Raw genomic sequence first — 20,938 nt, 5'->3', positions numbered from 1 at the left:
GTGGTTGTAATTGTAGTGGTTATTTTAACAAACTTCACAAGTCTTCTTTGATTTTTATTTTTCTTCAATAGCACAACACCTCCTTGGTCTCATAAGGCATAGGAGATGTCCAACTGGTTCATCTGGTGAAGACTTATGCTGATTTCGACCACAGTCAATTCAGAAGACCCTTGGTGGGCCTTGCAATAAACACGTCACTGCTGCCAGTGACTCCTGGTGACCTTTAGCTTCACACGATCTATCATTTATCCTGCATTGCTAAGGTTTGAAGCAGAAACATTTACTGTGAGCTTCAGAACATTATTTAAAAGACTGGCAGTGCTACACACCAAGTGCTCACAGGACTGAGTAACAGCTGACACCGCAGCAGTTAGACACGGTCCACAGAAGCCTCATCCCTGCCTCCGTGTGCCACCTGCGCTCTATGGATGCACTCAGGTGAACTGCCCTCTGGCACGTGCATGAGTCCCCTCTGCCTAGAATTCTCTGTCCGGGCTCACCCCATCCTAGTCTACCCCAGGGCCTGGCAAACTCCCACTCATCATTCAAGGCTTACTTGGATGGCACTTTGCCCAGAAGTTGTCCTTTAATAATGAAAGCAGTCCTTCCCTAATGAAGTATCAAATACTGTTAGAAAAAGGTAAAATCCCAACAAAATGATAGATCTTAATATTTTACAGGAAAAACACAGAGACAGGTTTTCAATAGCCTTTAAGTTGCTGAATCTCTCTCCTCACTCCACTGCCCCCCTGAACACCTCCTGATCTCCTCCCTTCTTGCTAGATGTCAGGAGTCTCCCTTGTCTCTTGACAACAGATAATTCTCAGGGGAGGTTTCATCTCTGCATGAAACTGGGTAAGAAGAACACTGCTGGGGTAATAAATTGGAGTTTGGGTCACATTTTTTTCACCCCTTATGATTACTTTTTATTCACTGCTTTTTGTTTATATCAGTGATACATACATATATATCTATTCTTTTAAAAATTATTTTTAATTAAAGGATAATTGATTTACAATTTGTATTGGTTTCCACCAAACATCAACATTAATCAGCCATAGGTATATTTATGTCCCCTCCCTCTTGAACATCCCTCCCAAAATTCTTTTCCCATTTAGGTTATTACAGAATATTGAGCAGAGTTCCCTGTGGTATACAGTAGGTCCTTGTTGGTTAATCTATTTTAAATATAGTAGTGTGTTTATGTCAATCCCAAATTCCCAATTTGTCCCTCCCCCTACCTTTCCCATTTGGTAACCACAGGTGTGTTTTCTACTTCTGTGAGTTTGTTCGTCTCGTAAGTAAGGGCATTTGTATCACTTTTTAAAAGATTCCTCATGTAATAGAATATCATGATATTTCTCTTTCTCTTCTTACTTACTTCAGTTAGTATGATAATCTCCAAGTCTAGACATCTTGCAATGAAATGAGGTTATTTCATTCTTTTTAAGAACTAAGTAATATTCCACTGTATATATGTACATCTCTCTTTTTTATAAAATGTTTAATTTATTGGTCTTTTGGGGAAATCTGATGCATCACCAGTGTATTACAGCTGAGCCATTAATCTTGTAGCTTCATCAACATTAACTGCTGTTTTCATGACATTGCTGACAAATCAGCTGTTTCTGCAGAGGTTCAAGGGAAAGGCCTTTGGAGAAGTTTGCAAGTTTCTTTATCTACAAAAGCTTTATTCACTCTGGTAACTTTTTCATCATTCGCAATGTTTATCTTCTTATGATTAGGGGCAACTGGTTTTGCTTTATTTTTAACCGTAAAGCTTTTTTGGCTGGCTATGTGGAATACATTCCTAGACTTCGGCCCTATTAGTTTGTTCTTGGCCATGGTCTCTCACCAGACCGCCAGTACCCTTGTGCAGTTGGCTCAAGTTCCAGGTGACACCATCTCAAACCACAGCTTCTTTATCCATTCATCTGTTGACATTTAGATTGTTTCCATGTCTTGGCTATTGTAAACAGTGCTGCAGTGAACACTGGGGTATATGTATCCTTCCAAATCATGAATTTCTCTAGATGTATGCTCAGAAGTAGAATTGTTGAATCACATAACTCTCTTAGATTTTTACCTGGAGAATCCCATGGATGGAGGAGCCTGGCGGGCTACAGTTCATCGTCGCAGAGAGTCAGACATGACTAAGGGACTAACACTTTGATTTTCACATCATCAACACTGTAGGAGAGTTCCTTCCCTTTCCTCTACATCCTCTCCAGCATGTACTGTTTGTGGATTTTTTGATGGCCATTCAGACTGGTCTCAGGTGATATGTCATTTTTGTTTTGATCTTCATTTCTCTAATAATTAGTGATGGTAAACATCTTTTCATGTACCTGTTTGCCATTGGTCTGTCTTCTTTGGAGAAATGTCTTCTGCTCAGTTTTTGATTTTTTTTTTTTTTAATATTGAGTTTCATGAGCTGTTTGTAAATTTTGGAGATTAATTCCTTGTGGGGTGCATTATTTACAAATATTTTCTTCCATTCTATGGATTGTGTCATTTTGTTTATGATTTTCTTGGCTGTGCAAAAGCTTTTGAGTTTAGTTAGGTACCATTTGTTTATTTTTGTTTTTATTTTTGTTATTCTAGGAGACAGTGCTGAAAAAAATATTGCTATGATTTTTGTCAGTGTTCTGCCTATGTTTTCCTGCAAGAGTTTTGTACTTTTAGGTCTTTAACCCATTTTGAGTTTATTTTGTGTATGGTATTAAAGAATGTTCTAATTTCATTATTTTACATGTAGCTGTTCAGTTCTCCCAAAACAATTTATAAAAGAGAATATTTTTCCTCCATCATCTAGTTTTGTCTCCTTTGATATAGATTAATTGACCATAGGTGCCTAAGATTATTTCTGGACCTTCTGTCTTGTTTCATTGATGTATATTTCTGTTTTTGCACCAGTACCATACTGTTCTTATGACTGTACTTTTGTAGTATAAAGATGGGGAAACTGATTCCTCTGGCTCTGTACTTCTTTCTCAAGATTGCTTTGACTATTTACAGTCTTTTGTGTTTCCATAAAGATTTCTAGTTCTATGAAAAATGCCATAGGTAATTTGATAGAGATTGCATTAAATCTGGAGATTGCCTTGGCTAGTATGGCCATTTTCATAATATTGATTCTTTTAATCCAAGAACATGATATACTTTTCCATCTGTCTGTATCATCTTTGTTTTCTTTCATCAGTGTCTTATGGTTTTTAGAATATAGGTTTTTGCTTCCTTAGGTAGATTTATTCTTTTGATGTGATGATAAATGGAATTGTTTCTTTAATTTCTGTTTCTAATCTTTTGTTGTTAGTGTATAGAAATGCAACAGATTTCTATGCATTAATTTTGTATCCTGCAACTTTACAAATTCACTGATGAGCTGTAGTAGTTTTCTAGTAGCCATCTTAGGATGCTAAGGATTTGCTATGTACAGAATCATGTCCTCTTCAAACAGTGACAGTTTTACTTTTTTTACAGTTTTGATTCCATTATTTATTTATTCTGATTGCTGTGGCTAGGACTTCCAAAATTATGCTGAATAGAAGTGGTGAGAGTGGACCTCCTTGTCTTATTCCTGATCTTAGAGGAAATACTTTCAGCTTTTCATTGTTGAGTGTGATGTTAGCTGTGGGTTTGTCATATATCACCTTTATTACGTTGAGATATGTTCCTTCTGTGGTCACTCTCTGAAGCGTTTTTATCCAAAATGGATGTTGACTATTATCAAAAGCTTTTTCTGCATCTTTTGAGATGATCATATGATTTATATTCTTCAGTTTGTTAATGTGGTATATCACACTGACCGATTTGCTGATATTGAAAAATTCTTGCATCCCTGATATAAATCCCACTTGATCATAGTGTATGATCCTTTTACTGTATTGTTGGAGTAGGTTTGCTAGTGTTTTGTTCAGGATTTTTGCCTCTGTATTGATTATATTTGCCTGTGGTTTTCTTTTTGCATGTATGATATCTATCTGGTTTTGGAATCAGGGTAATGGTGGCCTCAGAGGATGAATTCAGAAGTGTTCCTTCCTCTGCAATTTTTTGGAATGTTTCAAAAGGATAAGTATTAACTCATCTCTAAATGGTAGAATTCACCTGTGAAGCCATCTGGTCCTGGTCTTTTGCTTCTTGGAAGTTTTAAAATTACTGACTCAATTTCTGCACTGGTAATTGGTCTGTTCATTTTTTTTCTATTTTTCCCTGGTTTAGTTTTGGGAGAGTGTACCTTTTAAAGAATGTGTCCAATTCTTCTAGATTATCCATTTTGCTGGCATATAGTTGCATATAGTAGTCTCTTTTGATCCTTTGTATTTCTGTGGTGTGGTGGTAATTTCTCCGTTTTCATTTGTGATTTTAATAATTTAATAATCTCCCCCTTTTCTCCTTTTTTTAATTGTCTACAATTGCTCTACAATATTGTGTTAGTTTCTGTTGTACAAGGACGTGAATCATGTGATATATATATATCCCCTCCCTCTTGGACCTTCCTCCCACTCCCTTATCTCACCCATCTATGTCATTACAGAGCAACAAGCTGAGCTCCCTGTGATATACAGCAGGTTCCCACTAGCTATCTGTTCTACACATGGTAGTGTATATATGTCATTACTAATCTCCGAATTCATCAAACCCTCCCCTTCACCCCCCTGCATCCACATGTGTGTTCTCTATGTCTGTGCCTCCATTCCTGCCCTGCTCATAGGTTCACCTGGACCATTTTTCTAAATTCCACACATATGTATTACTATACAATATTTGTTTTTCTGACTTCACTCTGTATGACAGACTCTAGGTCCATCCACATCTCTACAAATGACCCAACTTCATTCCTTTTTATGGCTGAGTAATAATCCATTGCATATATGTACCATGTCTTCTTTATCCATTCATCTGTTGATGGACATTTAGGTTGCTTCTATGTCCTTTCTATTGTAAGCAGTGCTGCAATGAACGCTAGGGTACTTGATTCTTTTTGAATTATGGTTTTCTCAGGGTGAATGCCCAGTAGTGGGATTGCTGGATCATATGACAAACTAATTTTAGTTTTTTAAGGAACCTCCATATTGTTCTCCATAATGGCTGTTCAATTTACATTCCTACCAACACTGCAAGAACGTTCTCTTTTCTCCACACCCTCTCTAGCATTTATTGTTTGTAGATTTTTTTTTGATGATGGCTATTCTGACCAGTGTGAGGTGATACTTCATTGTAGTTTTGATTTGCATTTCTCTAATAATTAGTGATGTTGAGCATCTTTCCATGAGCCTCTTTCCCATTTGTATGTCATTTTTGAGGAAATGTCTATCTAGGTCTTCCTGTGTTTTGATTGGGTTGTTTTTTGTTTTGATATTAAGCTGCATGAGCTGCTTATTTTGGAGACTAATCCTCCAAAGCAACTGTCTTTGTCAGTTGCTTCATTTGCAAATATTTTCTCCCATTCTGAGGGTTATCTTTTCATCTTATTTATCATTTCCTTTGCTGTCCACAAGCTTTTAAGTTTAATTAGGTCCTATTTGTTTACTTTTGTTTTAATTTTTATTATAGGAGGTAGGTCAAAAAAGATCTTTCTGTGATTTATATCAAAGAGTGTTTTTCCTATATTTTCCTCTGTGTGTTTTATAGTGTCTAATCTAACATTTAGGTCTTTAATTCACTTTGAGTTTATTTTTGAATATGGTGTTAAAAGAATGTTCTCATTTCATTCTTTTACATGTAGCCGCCTGGTTTTCCCCAGGACTAGTTTATTGAAGAAATTATTCTCCATTGTATATTCTTACCTCCTTTGTCACAGATTGGGTAACACAAGTTTGTGAGTTTATCTTTGGGTTTCTATCTTGTACCATTGATCTATATTTCTGTTTTTGTGCCAGTATCATATTGTCTTGATTACTGTAGCTTTACAGTATAGTCTGAAGTCAGGGAGCTTGATTTTTCCAGTTCCACTTTTCTTTCTCAAGATTGCTTTGGCTATTCAGGGTCTTTTGAGTTTCTATACAAATTGTAAATTTTGGGGGTTCTAATTCTGTTAAAAATGCCATTGGTAACTTAATAGGGATTGCATTGAATCTGTAGATTGCTTTGGGTGGTATAGTCATTTTCACAATATTGATTCTTTTATCCAAGAACATGGTGTATCCCTCCATCTGTGTCATCTTTGGTTTCTTTCATCAGTGCTTTATTGTTTGAGTACAGTCTTTTGCCTTCTTAGGTAGGTTTATTTCTAGGTATTTTATTCTTTTTGTTGCAGTGGTTATGGCATTGTCTCCTTAAATTCTTGTTCTCTTTCATTGTTAATGTATAGGAATGCAATAAGTTTCTATGTATTAATTTTGTGCCCTGCAGCTGTACCAAATTCATTGATGAGCACAGTTTTCAGATGCATCATTAAGATTATCTGTGTACAGTTATCATGTCATTTGCAAACAGTGACAGTTTTACTTCTTTCCCAATTTGTATTCCTTTTATTTCTATTTCTTCTGATTACTGTGGCTAGGACTTCCAAAACTATGTGGAATAACAGTGGTGAGAGTGGACGCCTTGTCTTGTTCCAGAACTTAGAGGAAATGGTTTCATTTTTCACCATTGAGAATGATGTTTGCTGCGGGTTTGTTGCATATGGGGTTTATTATGTTGAGGTTTGTTGTTGTTCAGCCACTAAGTCATGTCCAACTCTTTATGACCCCATGGACTGTAGTATGCTCATGTCCATTGAATCAGTGATGCTATCTACATCTCATGCTCTGCTGCACTCTTTTTCTTTTGTCTTCAATCTTTCCCAGCATCAGTCTTTTCCAGTGAGCCGGCTTCTCATGTCAGGTGGCCAAAATATTGGCGTTTTAGCATCAGTCCTTGCAATGAATATTCAGGGTTGATTTCCTTTAGGACTGATTGGTTTGATCTCCTTGCTCTCCAAGAGACTCTCAAGAGTCTTCTCCGGAACCACAATTCAAAAGTATCAGTTCTTCAGTGCTCAGCCTTCCTTATGTTCTAACTCTCACATCTGTACATGACTACTGGAAAAACCATAGCTTTGACTATATGAACCTTTGCTGCCAAAGTGATGTCTCTGCTTTTTAATACACTGTCTAGGTTTTGTCATAGCTTTCCTTCTAAGAAGCAAGCATCTTTTAATTTCATGGCTGCAGTATGTTGAGATAGGTTCTCCTTATGCCCACTTTCTGGAGAGTTTTCTTTTTTTTTTTTTTATCATAAATGGGTGTTGAATTTTGTCAAAAGCTTTTTATACATTTATTGAGATAAGCGTATGGTTTTTATTCTTTAATTGTTAATATGGTGTATCACATTGGTTGATTTGCATATATTGAAGAATCCTTGCATCCTTGGGATAAATCCCACTTGATCATGATGTGATCCTTTTAATTTGTTGTTATATTTTGTTAGCTAGTATTTTGTTGCAAATTTCTGTGTCTATGTCAGTGATATTGGTCTGTAATTTTCTTTTTTGTGATATCTTTGGTTTTAGTATCAGGGTGATGGTCACCTTGTAGAATGAGTTTGGGATGTTGTTTCCTCGGCAGTTTATTGGAAGAGTTTGAGCAGGATGTGTTAGCTCTTTTTTAAATGCTTGATAGAATTTCCCTGTGAAGCCTTCTGGTCCTGGACTTTTGTTTGTTGGAAGATTTTAAATTACACTTTCAATTTCATTACTTGTGATTGGTCTGTTTATATTTTCTATTTCTTTCTAGTTCTGTCTTGGAAAGTTGTTTTGTACAGTTCTTCCAGGTTATCCAATATAGTCGCTTAAGATCTTTGCATTTCTGCAGCGTCAGTTGTAATTTCTTCTTTTTCATTTCTAATTTCACTGATTTGAATCCTCTCCTTTTTTCTTGATGATTCTGGCTAAAGGTTTATAAATTTTATCTCCTCAAAGAACCAAATTTTAGTTTTATTTATCTTTGATATTATTTTCTTTTTCTCTATTTCATTTATTTCTGCTCTGATCTTTATGATTTTTTTCCTTCTAGTAACTTTGGGGTTTGCTTTTGTTCTTCTTTCTTCAGTTGCTTTAGGTGTAAGGTTAGATTGTTTATTTGAGATTTTTCCTGTTTCTTGAGGTGAGATTAAATTGTTGTTAACTTCCTTCTTAGGACTGCTTTTTGCTGTTGGCCCAGATAGTAAAGAATCTTCCAGCAGTGCAGGAGACCTAGGTTTGATCCCTCAGTTAGGAAGATGCCCTGGAGAAGGGAATGGCTACCCACTCCAGTATTCTTTCTTGGATGATTCCATGGACAGAGATGCCTGGTGGGCTACAGTCCATGGGGTTGCAAACAGTTGAACATGACTGAGCAACTAACACAGTAATATACAGAGTTAGGATTGTTGTGCTTCCATTGTGATTTGTTTCTATGTATTTTTTAATTTCCTCTTTTATTTCTTCAGTGATTTCTTGGTTATTTAGTAGTGTTTAACCTCCATGTGTTTGTGTTTTTTACAGTTTTCTTTTTCTTGTGATTGATTTCTAATCTCATAGCATTGTGACTGGAAAAGATGCTTGATATGATTTCAATTTTCTTACATTTACTGAGGCTTGATTTGTGATTAAAGGTGGGATCTCTCTTGGAGAATGTTCCATGTTAATTCTATTGCTTGAGAAGAAAGTCTATTCTGCTTTTAGGTGGAATTTCCTATAAATATCAATCTAGTGTGGACTACTGTGTCATTTGAAGTTTTATTTCCTTATTTTCTGTCTAGATCTGTCCATTGTATAAATATGGTGTTGATGTCCCCTACTATTATTGGGTTACTGTTGATTTACCCTTTTATGGTTGTTAGCATTTGCTTTATGTATTGTGGTGCTTCTATATTGGGTATATAAATATTTATAATTGTTATATCTTCTTAGATCGATCTCTTGATCATTATGTAGTGATCTTCCTTGTCTCTTATAAAGTCATTATTTTAAAGTCTATTTTATCTGTTGAGTATTGCTCCAGCTTTCTTTTTCTATCTCTTCACTTTAAGTCTGTATGTGTCCTAGGTCTGAAGTGGGTTTCTTGTAGACAACATAACATATATACAGGTCTTGTTTTTGTACCCATTCAGCCAATCTGTTTTTTGGTTAGATACATTTAAATCCATTTATATTCAAGGTAATATTTTGTCTTTAATTTGATTACTATGTATCTTGGCATGTCTCTCTGGGTTTATTCTACCTGGGACTCCAGTGCTTCCTGGACTTAGGCGACTGTTTCCTTTCCCATGATAGGGAAGTTTTCAGCTACTATCTCTTCAAATATTTTCTCAAGTCCTTTCTCTTCTCCATCTGGGACCCCTATAATGTGAATGTTGGTGCATTTAATTTTGTCCTGGAGGTCTCTTAGATTGTCCTCATTTCTTTTTATTCTGTCCCACAGCACTGATTTCTACCATTCTTCCTGCTTATTGATTCATTTTTCTGACTCAGTTATTCTACTGATTCCTTCTATTGTACTGTTCATTTCAATTATTGTATTGTTCTTCTGTTTTAGGTCTTTGTCAAACATTTCTTTTATCTTCTTAGTGTGTGCTTCCATTCTTTTTCTGAGATCCCTGGGTCATCTTTACTATCATTACTCTGAATTGTTTTGGGTAGATCTCCACTTCGCTTAGTTGTTCTTCTGGGGTTTTATCTGTTCCTCTGGGGTATATTCCTCCCTCTGACAGCTCATTTTGTGTAGCTTTCTGTGATTGTAGTGTGTATTCTGAAAGATGCAAGGTTGTAGTTCTTGTTTCTGCTATCTACCCCCTGGTGAATAAGGCTGGTCTTAGAGGCTTGTGCAGGCTTCCTAGTGGGAGGGACTGCTTCCTGGCCACTGCTGGGTGGAGCTGGGTTTTATCCCTCTGGTGCACAGGGTCATGTCAAGGGATATGTTGAGCAGGCAGCTATGTGTTCAGGAGACTTTAAGCAGCCTGTCTCCGGCTGAGGAGGGCTGTGATCCCACCTTGTTGGTTGTTTGGCATCCCAGCAATGGAGCCTACAGGCTGTTGGGTGGGGCTAGGTTTTCATGAAAAAAATGGCGGCCTTCAGGAGGGCTCATGCCAATGAGTACTCCTCAGAATTACCACTGCCAGTGTCTCTGTCCCCACAGTGAGCCACAGCTGCTCCCTACACAGGAACTCTTTTGATACCAGCAGGTAGGTCTAGTCAGGCCCCTAAGTGGTCATTGTTTCCCATTCCCCCCTCCCCCAAATGCCTCCCGGGTCCTGACATGCACAAGACCTTGTGTATGCCCTCCAAGAATGGAGATTCTGTTTGCCCCAGTCCTGTGATCAAAGCCCACTGGCCTTCAAAGCCAGATGCTGTGGGGACTCCTCCTCATGTTGCCAGAACCCCAGGCTGGGGAGCCTACTGTGTGGCTCAGAAGTCTCACTCTTGTGGGAGAACCTGTGCAATATAGTTTGTGGGACAGCCACCCAGTGGGTATTGGATTTGATTTTATTACTCCTGTGCCCCTTCTACCACTCCACTGGGGCTTCCCTTTTCACTGGATGTAGGATATCTTTTGTGGTAGGTTCTGGGGGGTTGTTTTATTTTGTTGTTGTTGATGACTGTTTAACAGTTCATTGTGATTTTCACTTTTCATACAAAGAGGTGAGCTCATATTCTTCTACTCTATCATCTTGTCTCTGCCCCCTTAGCCAGGTGAAACAATCTTTTTTCTTCCTGCAAGGAAGTTCTTGGTAAATAACGTAACTTTTGAGTCTATGGTCTCTTATTTTCCACATATTTTTGACTCCTATGTCTAGGATAGTTGTCCCTCTGAGAGACTCCTGTGCCTTCCAGTACTTTCTTATGACTGTGCTGATCACAAATATGCTAATGATTTGTGGCCTCACCTTGAGGGCAGAGCCCTGGCATCCTGGTCATTATCAGATTCCCAGCCCTTAGCTCCTGCTTAGTCATGGCAACCAATTAGGGACTGGGTATAGCACTGCTACATTCTTACTCAGTTCTCACAGTAATTCTAAAGGGTATGTACTAGTATTATTCCAGTTACATGGATATGAGGCCAAGTATAGAGAGGTCAAGTCACCACTTCACAACTGTAGAGCTAAGTGGTAGATCAGGACCTGGAACTATGGCTTGACTTCAGAACTATTAATATGTAGTAACTGCTCAAACAGCAGCATGTTTTCCCTCTTAGTTGTTATTTTTACATGTTCTTTCTATCTTTGAACAAAATACATGAATGAGAGTTGGCAAGAAACTTATCCTGTTATGTGCCAACCAAGTGTGATTCCCTATAAGATGGTACTGAGTAGAAGCCAGGAGTTCAAATTTAAACTCAGGTCTTCCTGATTTAAAATCCCATTTGCTGCCACCTTCTAACTCTGTGACTGGGCAATATTCAACCTCTCTATGCTATACCTTCCTCATCCATAAAATGGGGATAATTCCACTTCCCTGATAAGGCTGGTGTGCAGATTAACATTTCTAAGACATTAGCTCATTTAATGCAGTGTCTGCACCCAGCCAACATACACTGATTGCTTACTGTTGCTGTTAATAATGATCAATAACTCATTTGACCATCCTAACCCAGTTTTGTGTAGAATTATCCTATGATCAAAACTTTTTTTGAAAAACAGATTTTACATCGTCTTTCCTATTTACAATCTCTTGAAGCATATTTCAGCAAAGTTTATTGAATTTGTTTGGCTTTCATAGAAAGTGCTTTTCATTTTTAGTCATAATGCTCCAAGATTGGGATTTTATCACAAAAGGCAGAAGCTATACCTGCAGCTGAATAATGGTGTAAGCAAGTAATAAAAATAATTATCCCCTAAAAACAAACATCCAGTAGAGAATAGCAAACCAGCTTTGTAAAATCCCCCATCTTCTTTTTTCTATCTTAGAAATATCATCTTTCTCTGTGAACTAGATCACATCCTCTATTATTTATATTATTATTTCCCTGGTAGTTTGAAAGAAAACACTTGTTCTCTCTTGTTCTAGTTTCTACCCAACAATTAATTAAAAGTACTGGAGTGGAAAATTTACTGAGAACCTTTTAGTGCTGTGCCACACAGCCATGGCAGTATGAGAAACCCAAAACTTATTATTTAAGATGTTAAAATGATTCTCCATAGAAGAAAGGGTTAAAAACCCAACAGCTTTAGGGCATTTTGGATAAGCAGTAATATTTATAGGAAAAATATTAACATGCCAAGTCAATGTAGTATATGAACTATTTCAAGTAAAACTGTAACTCTGAATTATATAGGGAACTATAATTTCTTATTATGAACAAGAAAAAAAAAGCTAACTTAATTATCTTTTTTGTCCCCAGAAAGTCTAGTAAATAATTCTGTAATTCATAATTTTCACTAATTAGTTTTAGACTGCTCAGGATTTTTCCAAATTAGTAAAGTTTTACACTAAAATAAGTTCATTTTTCTTAAAGTGAATTTAAACAGAATTTTATGGTGAAGTATAGCGATAGAATTATGCTTTTAATGTAGTTAGGAACAAAAGGTAATTTTCTTCCACTATTGGAAAAGCTTAATCATGACAGTGAATAAGGCCATTTCCTTCTTATTTTCGGAGAAAATTCCTATTCTCCTGGGTCAGTGGAACACAACCCTAAGACCTAGACAAAGGTTTTGAATTTCAGGGGAGAAAAATGACAGTGTTCAAGTTACGTGTTTGTAGTTTCAAGCATTTTTTGTATGTGAAGTCCACTTACCAGCTTTCCCCTTTGCTGCGCAGACCTGGTCTCTCTCAAGGTATACACATCTCCACAGACGGAGATCTCACGCCAGACCCCAGGCTGGGACTCCTCAGTGAAGCCGCCTCTCGGATGCATCACCAGGACGCCATTGGTCGTGAGCCCATCCATGTGGCCGTCGGGGTTTTTCCACTTCGCTGCCTTTTCCTGGAAAGCATACCACAGAAAAGATGATGTTCAACACAAAAAGGTTCTAGAATCTCTCCAAAATACTGGGTAAGGGCAGAGGGGAGGAAAGTGAGCAATTTTCATTCTCTATTTAAAGCTAATAATCAGAAGGATAAAATATGCAATTAGTCTGAGAAAATGAAGGAAGTGTAAGAATAGATGAATGATTTATAACTGGAGACAGATTATATTTATTTTGGGCTTTTACAAAAGAAAACCTGATGTCTGGGCCTCTACCTCAGAGATTCTTTTTCAAACCACATTCCCCCCACCCCCACAACCCCAGGTGATTTCAGGAATCCAGTACGTATTCTTCAATTCTATTTGTGCGGTGCTTTCATCCTATTATCTAAAAATGTTTTGTATGAACTCATTATCAGGTAAGTACTAGAAGGAAGTGAAAATTTTTCAAACAAAATTTCAAAATACATTAGGCCAACAGGTTGTGGCCACTGTGTTTTGTTTCCATACGGATCAGTGTTTAAATCATCAAAGGTGGAAGGCACAAGCGACTGGATATAACGGCAGACTGGACACCTGGCCATTCTTTCTTGGGGACAGAGCCAGATACTGTTCATAGGACTTGGGTAAATCTGATTAAGGTAAGCCACTTATGACTGGTTTAGGGGTGGGCATGTGACAGTTCTGACCAGTGAGACCTAAGTGAGTCTTCTGGGAAGCTTCCTGTAAAGATTTCGTTGCTCTTTAAAAAGAGACCAGGAAGAAATACGGCCCTTGCTGCCCTTCTTCAGCAAGTTGTCAAGCTGCGGGGAGTGGGGAGGGTGTGGAAGTACAGGAGCCATCTCACCCACACCAGGACCTCGTCTGAGGAAACTGGTGTGCCCAGAGGGCAAGATGGAATAAATCTGGCTCCCCTGACATTACAGAATCACTGGATCAACCAATCTTACAGCTGGCCTTCCTGGGCATTTCTTGTAATATGGGATGACCCTTTTTTATTACCATTCAAGCCATCTTAAGAGAGCTTTTTTTCCCCTGCAAAAATACCTTGATTCAAAAAGGGACTATATTACAACAGGATATTCACTACAACTGTGGGTTTTTTATTTACATGGACAGTCTATGAAGAGAGATATTTTTAGTCTTTGTTTTAGTTTTGTTCTTTGTGATATCATGTCTGTAACTGCCAATATGGAACAAAGTAAACACTAACAAATTTTTGAATGAATAAATAAACAACATTTTCTTTTGAACCCCAATTACCTAGATCTGATCATTTGTTTTTCCTTCTGAAATAAATCCCCTTAAATCTACCATAAATATATTATATGTGGTAATATACATACTTTTAAGAAGTCACTCTACATTTTATAGTTAATGGTCATTACTTGTTGTATTTGCCATATTATTTTCAGATTTTCAATAAGTTTTACATGAAAACGAAAATTTCAAAAATCTAAAACCAGAAGCATTTTGCAAAGCAAATAGTCTGGCCACAATTAAGGATTACATATATGATGATAATGGGTGTTTTTCTAGAAACAGTGTACTGATTAATAGTACTTACTCCAAGAAATATGTTTTTGGAAGAGTCGAATCCGGCTGCGAATATTCGTGCTGTGTAAGGTTCGTTCCTGTCACAGACTATCCTGCAGGCAAACCTGGATATGGTGCTCTGTGTAATCTGCGCTTCATCACTGTTCTGACTGCCGGAAATCGTGTCTGTAACGACGAAGTCGATAGGGCTTTCTGTTGATCTGCCCACCTAAATAAATCAAATTATACTCATGATCCACTCTATATCACCATATTCATCACATGAAATAAGTGTTCAGGATCCTTTACTATTCATTATCTCTACTAGGAAGGTTAGAATAAAAAATCTTAAGTCTGCTCCTTCTCTTGTTTAAGGGAGATGTTATGGTAACCAACCATCCGATTTTAAATGTTAAGAAAAAAGCTCCATTTTCTATTCTGGAAGAAAATACATCTCACCCCAAACAGAAAATTTATTACTGTCATAGAAAATCATTCCTTTTTCCCCTCTTGTATTTCCAAGTGAAAAAAAAAAAATTAAAAAAAAAAAAAGATTCTAAAGGCAGCCAGCAAACTAAAGCGCTATTTCCCCTACTCTTGCCAGGCTCCAGACTCCAGGGCCTGGTGTTTTACACTAAGTGAATCCACCTGTGACTCATGCACAGCACACAGCCCTACCCCAGACTTGAGAGACCCACTGCGTATTTCCCTTCCTCAATGTAAGTGAGAACGGTGTAAAATGCTATACAAGTCAGCCCAAAGCTTGAAATACAGTCATATGAAAGGTTTAAAAATTTTTGAATTTTTAAAGAATTATCCTGGCAAAGTGTAAAAAGCTGACAATAATATTTTATTGGCTTACTTCCTTGGTAAGTTTAAATGCTGCCAGAAAGAATATACTTCATTAGCATGATCTTAAGAGTTCCAACAAAGCTTTTTCATATTCACTAAATCCAAATAAGACAGGTACTGCTGTGTCCTGGGAAATATTTTTTACAGGTAAGGAAGTCCTCATGACAAAATGCTAAATTGTCTATGTAATGATGTTCTATGACTCTCTAACTAGGAAACAGTAATAAATGTTATATATGCCAAAGATATGTCTTAAAATAATTTATATGTAAACAATATCTTGTTAAACATGATATTAATGTTCTCTCCTAACAGCAGTGACTGATTCTGAAGCTGTCAGTGGAAGGAACACACAGAGCTCCAAGGTGCATATATATATATAAGGCCCCCAAATTCAATTTCCTAGGTATCTTTATCCTGATCTCAAAATTCTACCTAAAGCATAAGCATTGTGAAGAACAGACAACAGACATCTATTTTCTCTTTTTTTTTAACAATGCTTAATTTCTTAACCTATTAAAATGTTCTTGGAATAAACTAAAACACCAGGTTCACTGAAACTTAAACAGATGCATTTATCCTAAACATATGGATTTCAGGTTTAGAAAACATATACCTTTTTACAAAGGGCAACATAAAATTTAGATTATATCTTTCTAAAGCTGCAGAATCTTCCCTCTGCTAGGTTCACTGAAAAGCTGGATGTGTAACTCAGAAACTACTGATTCAGACTGCTCTGATTTTTTCAGGCTTTTTTTTTTTTAAAACTACCCTCCTTAGCTACTTTCAAGTATATAATACAGTATTATTAACTATGATTACCATGCTGTATTATTACATACCCAGAACTTACTCATCTCACAGCTGGAAACCTGCAGTGTCTGACCAGCATCTCCCAATCCTGCACCCCCTGTAACTACCATTCTAATTTCTGCTTTTATGATTCTGAATTATTTTCATATTTTACATATAAGTGATATTATACAACATTTGTCTTGCTGTTTGATTTCACTTTAGTTTTTTTAATTAGAAAAGTAACAGATACACGGCAAAATATTTTACAAATATAGGAAAGTACACAGGAGACTATGCCAAACTCAGGAACAAATCTGTCCTGAACCTCTATTCCATTGACGCTCAGGAGTAAAATGTGAAAAGTTCTAAAATTGGCAGGTCATCACACAAACCCCCGAGCTCTCACAAAGACACAGGCCATGACCTAATTTCTGTCACCTCCGTGGAAGAGGGCAAAGATTTCTCACGCTCTGTTAAAAGCTCAAAGCTAAAACCACACTCCAGCAGAATGTCACACAACTGTTCCTTGTCTACAGAGATTACTCTCTTCAAGAAAGGCCATCCCCCAAGTATTAAATTAATGTCTTGATGAAGGCCATCCCCCAAGTATTAAATTAATGTCTTGATGAATTAACTGAAATTGCCTGTAAAACATGACATTTTATTCCAACTGGAACATACTGCTAGGATCAATTATTTCAAGTTGGGATACTTACCCAAGTGGTCATTTAATATTTGTTTATCAGTTCCCTTCCACTTAAATCTAACTTGTAGAGTGTTAGTATATTTCTATACTTTAGGACACAAACCTCATGTTGCCAGAGGCGGGGGGACGAGGCCACTTTCCTAATGAAAACTCACCCAATGAGGAAGACTTGAAGCCTGTCCTTTCTCTGACTGTTGGATCAATTCTACATTAAGGTTAGTCATGTGGACCAGCCATGATGTATTTGAATTCCATCTGATATTCATATAGTAGGCACAGGGAGAATTTTTCTCCCTGCTGCTGACTGATAGAGACACACAGCATCATATGGCACTTCAATTGTGTACGCATATGAGAAAAGTTTGGGTTTGCCTGGTTGTCAATCAAAGTCAGTACAGGTAAAATGGTATAGAAACACCTGAAAGGGCCTCCTTCATCTTCTCTAGACAAATCAATCCTACCTGTGCCCCTGCATCTGTAACCTTATTTTCTCACTTCCCTCCTATTACTAGGATGAGCTATTGCTCCTATCCAGTCAGCATCAAACATTCTGGAGCTTCTCAAATTATGGGACTGAGAGGCAAAGGACTAGCTTTTTAGTTTGCTTTTAAAATTTCAACCTGTTACTTAATATCTTTTCAAAATATAACAAAAATCAGTATTAGAAAAATGATCATCTGCTTCGATGTTTCAGGAATGTCAAACCGCTATTACAAGTTTCCAAATGCATTCCTTCTCAACTTCCTCACTCACCTCATCCTGGACGTTTTGCTGCTTGGCTAAGCAGCCTGAACAGCACTGTTCTAGACTAGTCTCTCATCTTTAAAAATGCTTTCCTTTGTTGGAAAGCAGTTCTCAAACTAGAGCTCCATTTCTCTGATTCATTCTACTGGTAATACTTCCTGAAAAACTTGTCACTAGTTACTACCTCCGTTTCCTTCCTCATCCTGTAATCCACTCCTGAGCCTCTCCATCATCGTGCTCTCAGCAGGCCTGGCTCCACTGAAACCCTGCTTGCTGATGTTTCCAGGACTTACACTCAGCATGTCCTGGTACATCTGTACCTAGTATTAGGTTGATGAAACCCTTCCAGGCTAGCTGGTAAACAGCCCCTTTCTCTTTCTGTTCTCTCCCCAAGTTATCTCATCAAATCCCATTTATTAGCCCCAAAGTCCTGGTATCTCTCTTTGCTTCAGACTAGCACATACAATCTCCATGTGGATGTCTAATAAGCATCTCAAATATGACATGTTTCCAGCAGAACCTGGGTCCTCTTCAAGCCCTAGGTTCCCCATGTCAGTGACTGGCACCCAGTTTGCTCAAGGTAAAAATCAATACCCAAGAGTCACCCTTGATTCTTCAATTTCTCCACACTCATGTTTAACCTCGTGTAAATTCTATCAGCTCTTCCTCCAAACACAGCATTAGTCCTTCCACATTTCCCCACCCTAGCTCTAGTTGCCATCAGCTCGTTCTTGGTTTGCATCACCTCAGCCTCCAATCTTTCTCCCTGTTTTAACACTTGCCTCCTACATTCTTCTCTGGACAGTCCTTGGAGATATCTTAATCAAATAGAAGTAGAATTTTATCTCTTCCTTGTTAAAAAATCCTCCAACAGTTTCCCCAAAACTCCTAGAATAAAACCCAAACTCTTGACTTGGCCTAAAAGCCCCTGACCCTCTTGGCCTCCGCCTACCTCTCTGAGTTCATCTCACACCACTTTCTTCGTCCTCCACTCTGCCGTGGGGCCTTGGCACTGCTGTAGTGCTTGCTCCTCGGTGCCTCTCTGTCTACTCCACAATGTAGGTTCCATGAGAGGGGAGCCTTAGCTGTCTACCTCCAGTGACTAGATGAGGATCTGACACAGTAGGTGCTCAAGAAACAAAAGTCATCAATGGAAGGTTATGACCGTGAACCTGGTGAGCCACATACACAAACATGCACACACATGTCCAATGTTTTAGGAGATAATTTTAAAACAGTCCAACATTTTTTTCAACTACACAGATGCTAATGAAATGTTACCATCTAGAACTACTATAAACCAACTAAAAAACCCCCTCAAAACACAAGGCGTTGCAGCACTTTGGTGTGAAGCATATAAGACTTAGGAACCAGAGCGGGAAATGACCACTAACACTGGTTTCAGGACCTGGCCAGTTTCCTTATCCCCACGATCAGAACGAATATGGAATCACTGCTTTCCCTTTTAGGGGCTCTGTAAGACACTTCATCACTGCCTTTGATTCCTTTTCTAAATTGTATTCTTCTTTATATTCTACTTTCTCAATACCTATGCTCATTTCTTGTTCCCTTTATTTACCCTTATTCTAGAAAATAATGACTAAGATCTTATTCTGACTATATTAACATATTTTATCAGTCTTAACTAATTTCTTAAATTTAGAGCAAGGTTTGACTTTTTCAGACAATAATATTTCTGACTTCTGAGCCTATTATCTGATTCCACTATTGGAAATGCAGCAAAAAGCCCTTTCTTGATTCATTCTGATGTTCTGCTTTTAAATGCTTAGTTAACCTACAAATCATTTCAATGGGTAGTGGCTAAAATCAACAGCCCCCAGCAACAAGGTCCATACTTGAGAAATATGAAGGCAATGGCACCCGACTCCAGCACTCTTGCCTGGAAAATCTCATGGGTGGAGGAGCCTGGTAGGCTGCAGTCCATGGGGTCGCTAAGAGTCGGACACAACTGAGCGACTTCACTTTCACTTTTCACTTTCATGCATTGGAGAAGGCAATGGCAACCCACTCCAGTGTTCTTGCCTGGAAAATCCCAGGGATGGGGGAGCCTGGTGGGCTGCCGTCTATGGGGTTGCACAGAGTCGGACACGACTGAAGTGACTTAGCAGCAGCAGTGTTTTTGCTCAGTGATTCTTTCAATGGTAGAATTTAGACACATAAACTTGTTAAGAGGAGGAAAACATTAAAACAAGCTTGATTTTTTTAGGGCCTTCTAAGAGCTGCTTAATTCTACTCAGATTAATCTCCAGTATGTCCAGTTAGTCTGCAAAAGGAATGAAATTATTTCAGTAAAAATAAATGAGTTATGTTTTCTTAATAAATCTATAAATTTTTGCTGAATTACCATGCCTTATTTACAGTAGTTGAGTAGGTATTGCATAGAGATTGGAGAACTGAGGAGACTTAAATCTGGGTTCTGCCACCAAGGCTGTTTTTGCCCAATTAAGGTTATGTTCTTTCTTTTCAAAGACACAAATTTCTCAGTTATAAAATTAAGAGGTTACCATAGTAAAATTTGGTATTTCTCAGTTGGTCCATGAACCTCTGAGGGTCTTCAAGACCTTTTCAATGGGCCCAGGTCCTTGAAGCCAAAACTGGTTTTATAATAATATGAAGATGCTGACATTTGCTCTTTTGGTGACAAAGCAATGATGTGCTTTAGTAGGAATCAACAAACAATCCACTCAAAAAGCAGGCAGAGGACCTAAATAGACATGTCTCCAAAGAAGTCATACAGATGGCCAAGAGGCACATGAAAAGATGTTCAACATTGCTAATTATTAGGTAAATGTAAATCATTTATCTACAACTGAGCTATCTCACGCCAGTCAAAATAGCTATCATCAAAAAATCCATAAATGCTGGCGAAGGCATGGAGAAAAGCAAAACCTCCAATATTGTTGGTGGGAATACAAATTGTACAGCCACTATGGAGAAGAGTATGGGGGTTCCTTAAAAAACTAAAAATAGAGCTACTATATGACCCTGCAGTCCCACTCCTGGGTATATATCCAGAGGAAAACATGGTCTGAAAGGATACATGCACCCCAGTGTTCACTGCAGCACTGGTTACAACAGATATGGAAGGAGCTTAAATGTCTAGCAGCAAAGAAATGGATAAAGAAGATGTAGTACATATATACAATGGAATATTGCTCAGCCATTAAGAAGAATGAAATAATGCCATTTGAGCAACATAGATGGACCTAGAGATTGTCATACTGAGTGAAGTAAGTCAGGCAGAGACATAAAAATATAGTATGATATCAGTTATATGTGGAATCTAAAAAAATGATACAAATGAACTTGTTTACAAATAAGACTTAAAGAACAAACTTATGGTTACTAAGAGGGAAGGACAGGAGGGGAATGGATAGTTAACAGAGTTTGGGATCAACATGTACACACTGCTATA

At 37.7% G+C, this 20,938-nt stretch overlaps 1 protein-coding gene, 2 long non-coding RNA genes and 1 pseudogene across 14 annotated transcripts in view; 2 read left to right on the top strand and 2 right to left on the bottom strand.

The window, feature by feature from the left end:
• LOC129621571 (uncharacterized) overlaps window positions 1–218 on the top strand; it is a 34,983-nt gene extending 34,765 nt beyond the window's left edge. The window contains exon 4 of the long non-coding RNA XR_008699451.1: window positions 72–218. This is a non-coding gene — a long non-coding RNA (uncharacterized LOC129621571). The remainder of the gene's footprint in view (window positions 1–71) is intronic.
• The window catches only part of PELI2 (pellino E3 ubiquitin protein ligase family member 2), a 194,595-nt gene that overhangs the window by 5,041 nt on the left and 168,616 nt on the right, over window positions 1–20,938 (bottom strand). For all 11 annotated transcript variants that reach the window (XM_055538140.1, XM_055538141.1, XM_055538137.1 and 8 more), the window contains 2 exons: window positions 14,437–14,634; window positions 12,699–12,887 (listed from right to left, as the gene is read on the bottom strand). In XM_055538140.1, the coding sequence (XP_055394115.1) occupies window positions 12,699–12,887; window positions 14,437–14,634 (387 nt within the window). The remainder of the gene's footprint in view (window positions 1–12,698; window positions 12,888–14,436; window positions 14,635–20,938) is intronic.
• On the bottom strand, window positions 53–12,825 carry LOC129621569 (ribosomal biogenesis factor-like; annotated as a pseudogene).
• LOC129621572 (uncharacterized) lies at window positions 12,845–15,941 on the top strand. 2 transcript variants are annotated; one of them, XR_008699452.1, is made up of 4 exons: window positions 12,845–12,956; window positions 13,387–13,510; window positions 15,010–15,124; window positions 15,573–15,941. It is a non-coding gene; the product is annotated as an uncharacterized LOC129621572 (long non-coding RNA). The 2 variants fall into 2 exon arrangements; XR_008699453.1 differs by having other exon boundaries at window positions 12,846–12,956; window positions 13,343–13,510.

Source organism: Bubalus kerabau, chromosome 10, assembly GCF_029407905.1.
Source record: "Bubalus kerabau isolate K-KA32 ecotype Philippines breed swamp buffalo chromosome 10, PCC_UOA_SB_1v2, whole genome shotgun sequence".
NCBI lineage: Eukaryota > Metazoa > Chordata > Mammalia > Artiodactyla > Bovidae > Bubalus > Bubalus kerabau.
Note: the sequence above shows the minus strand (reverse complement) of the source record. Positions and strands in the feature narration are given on the sequence as shown.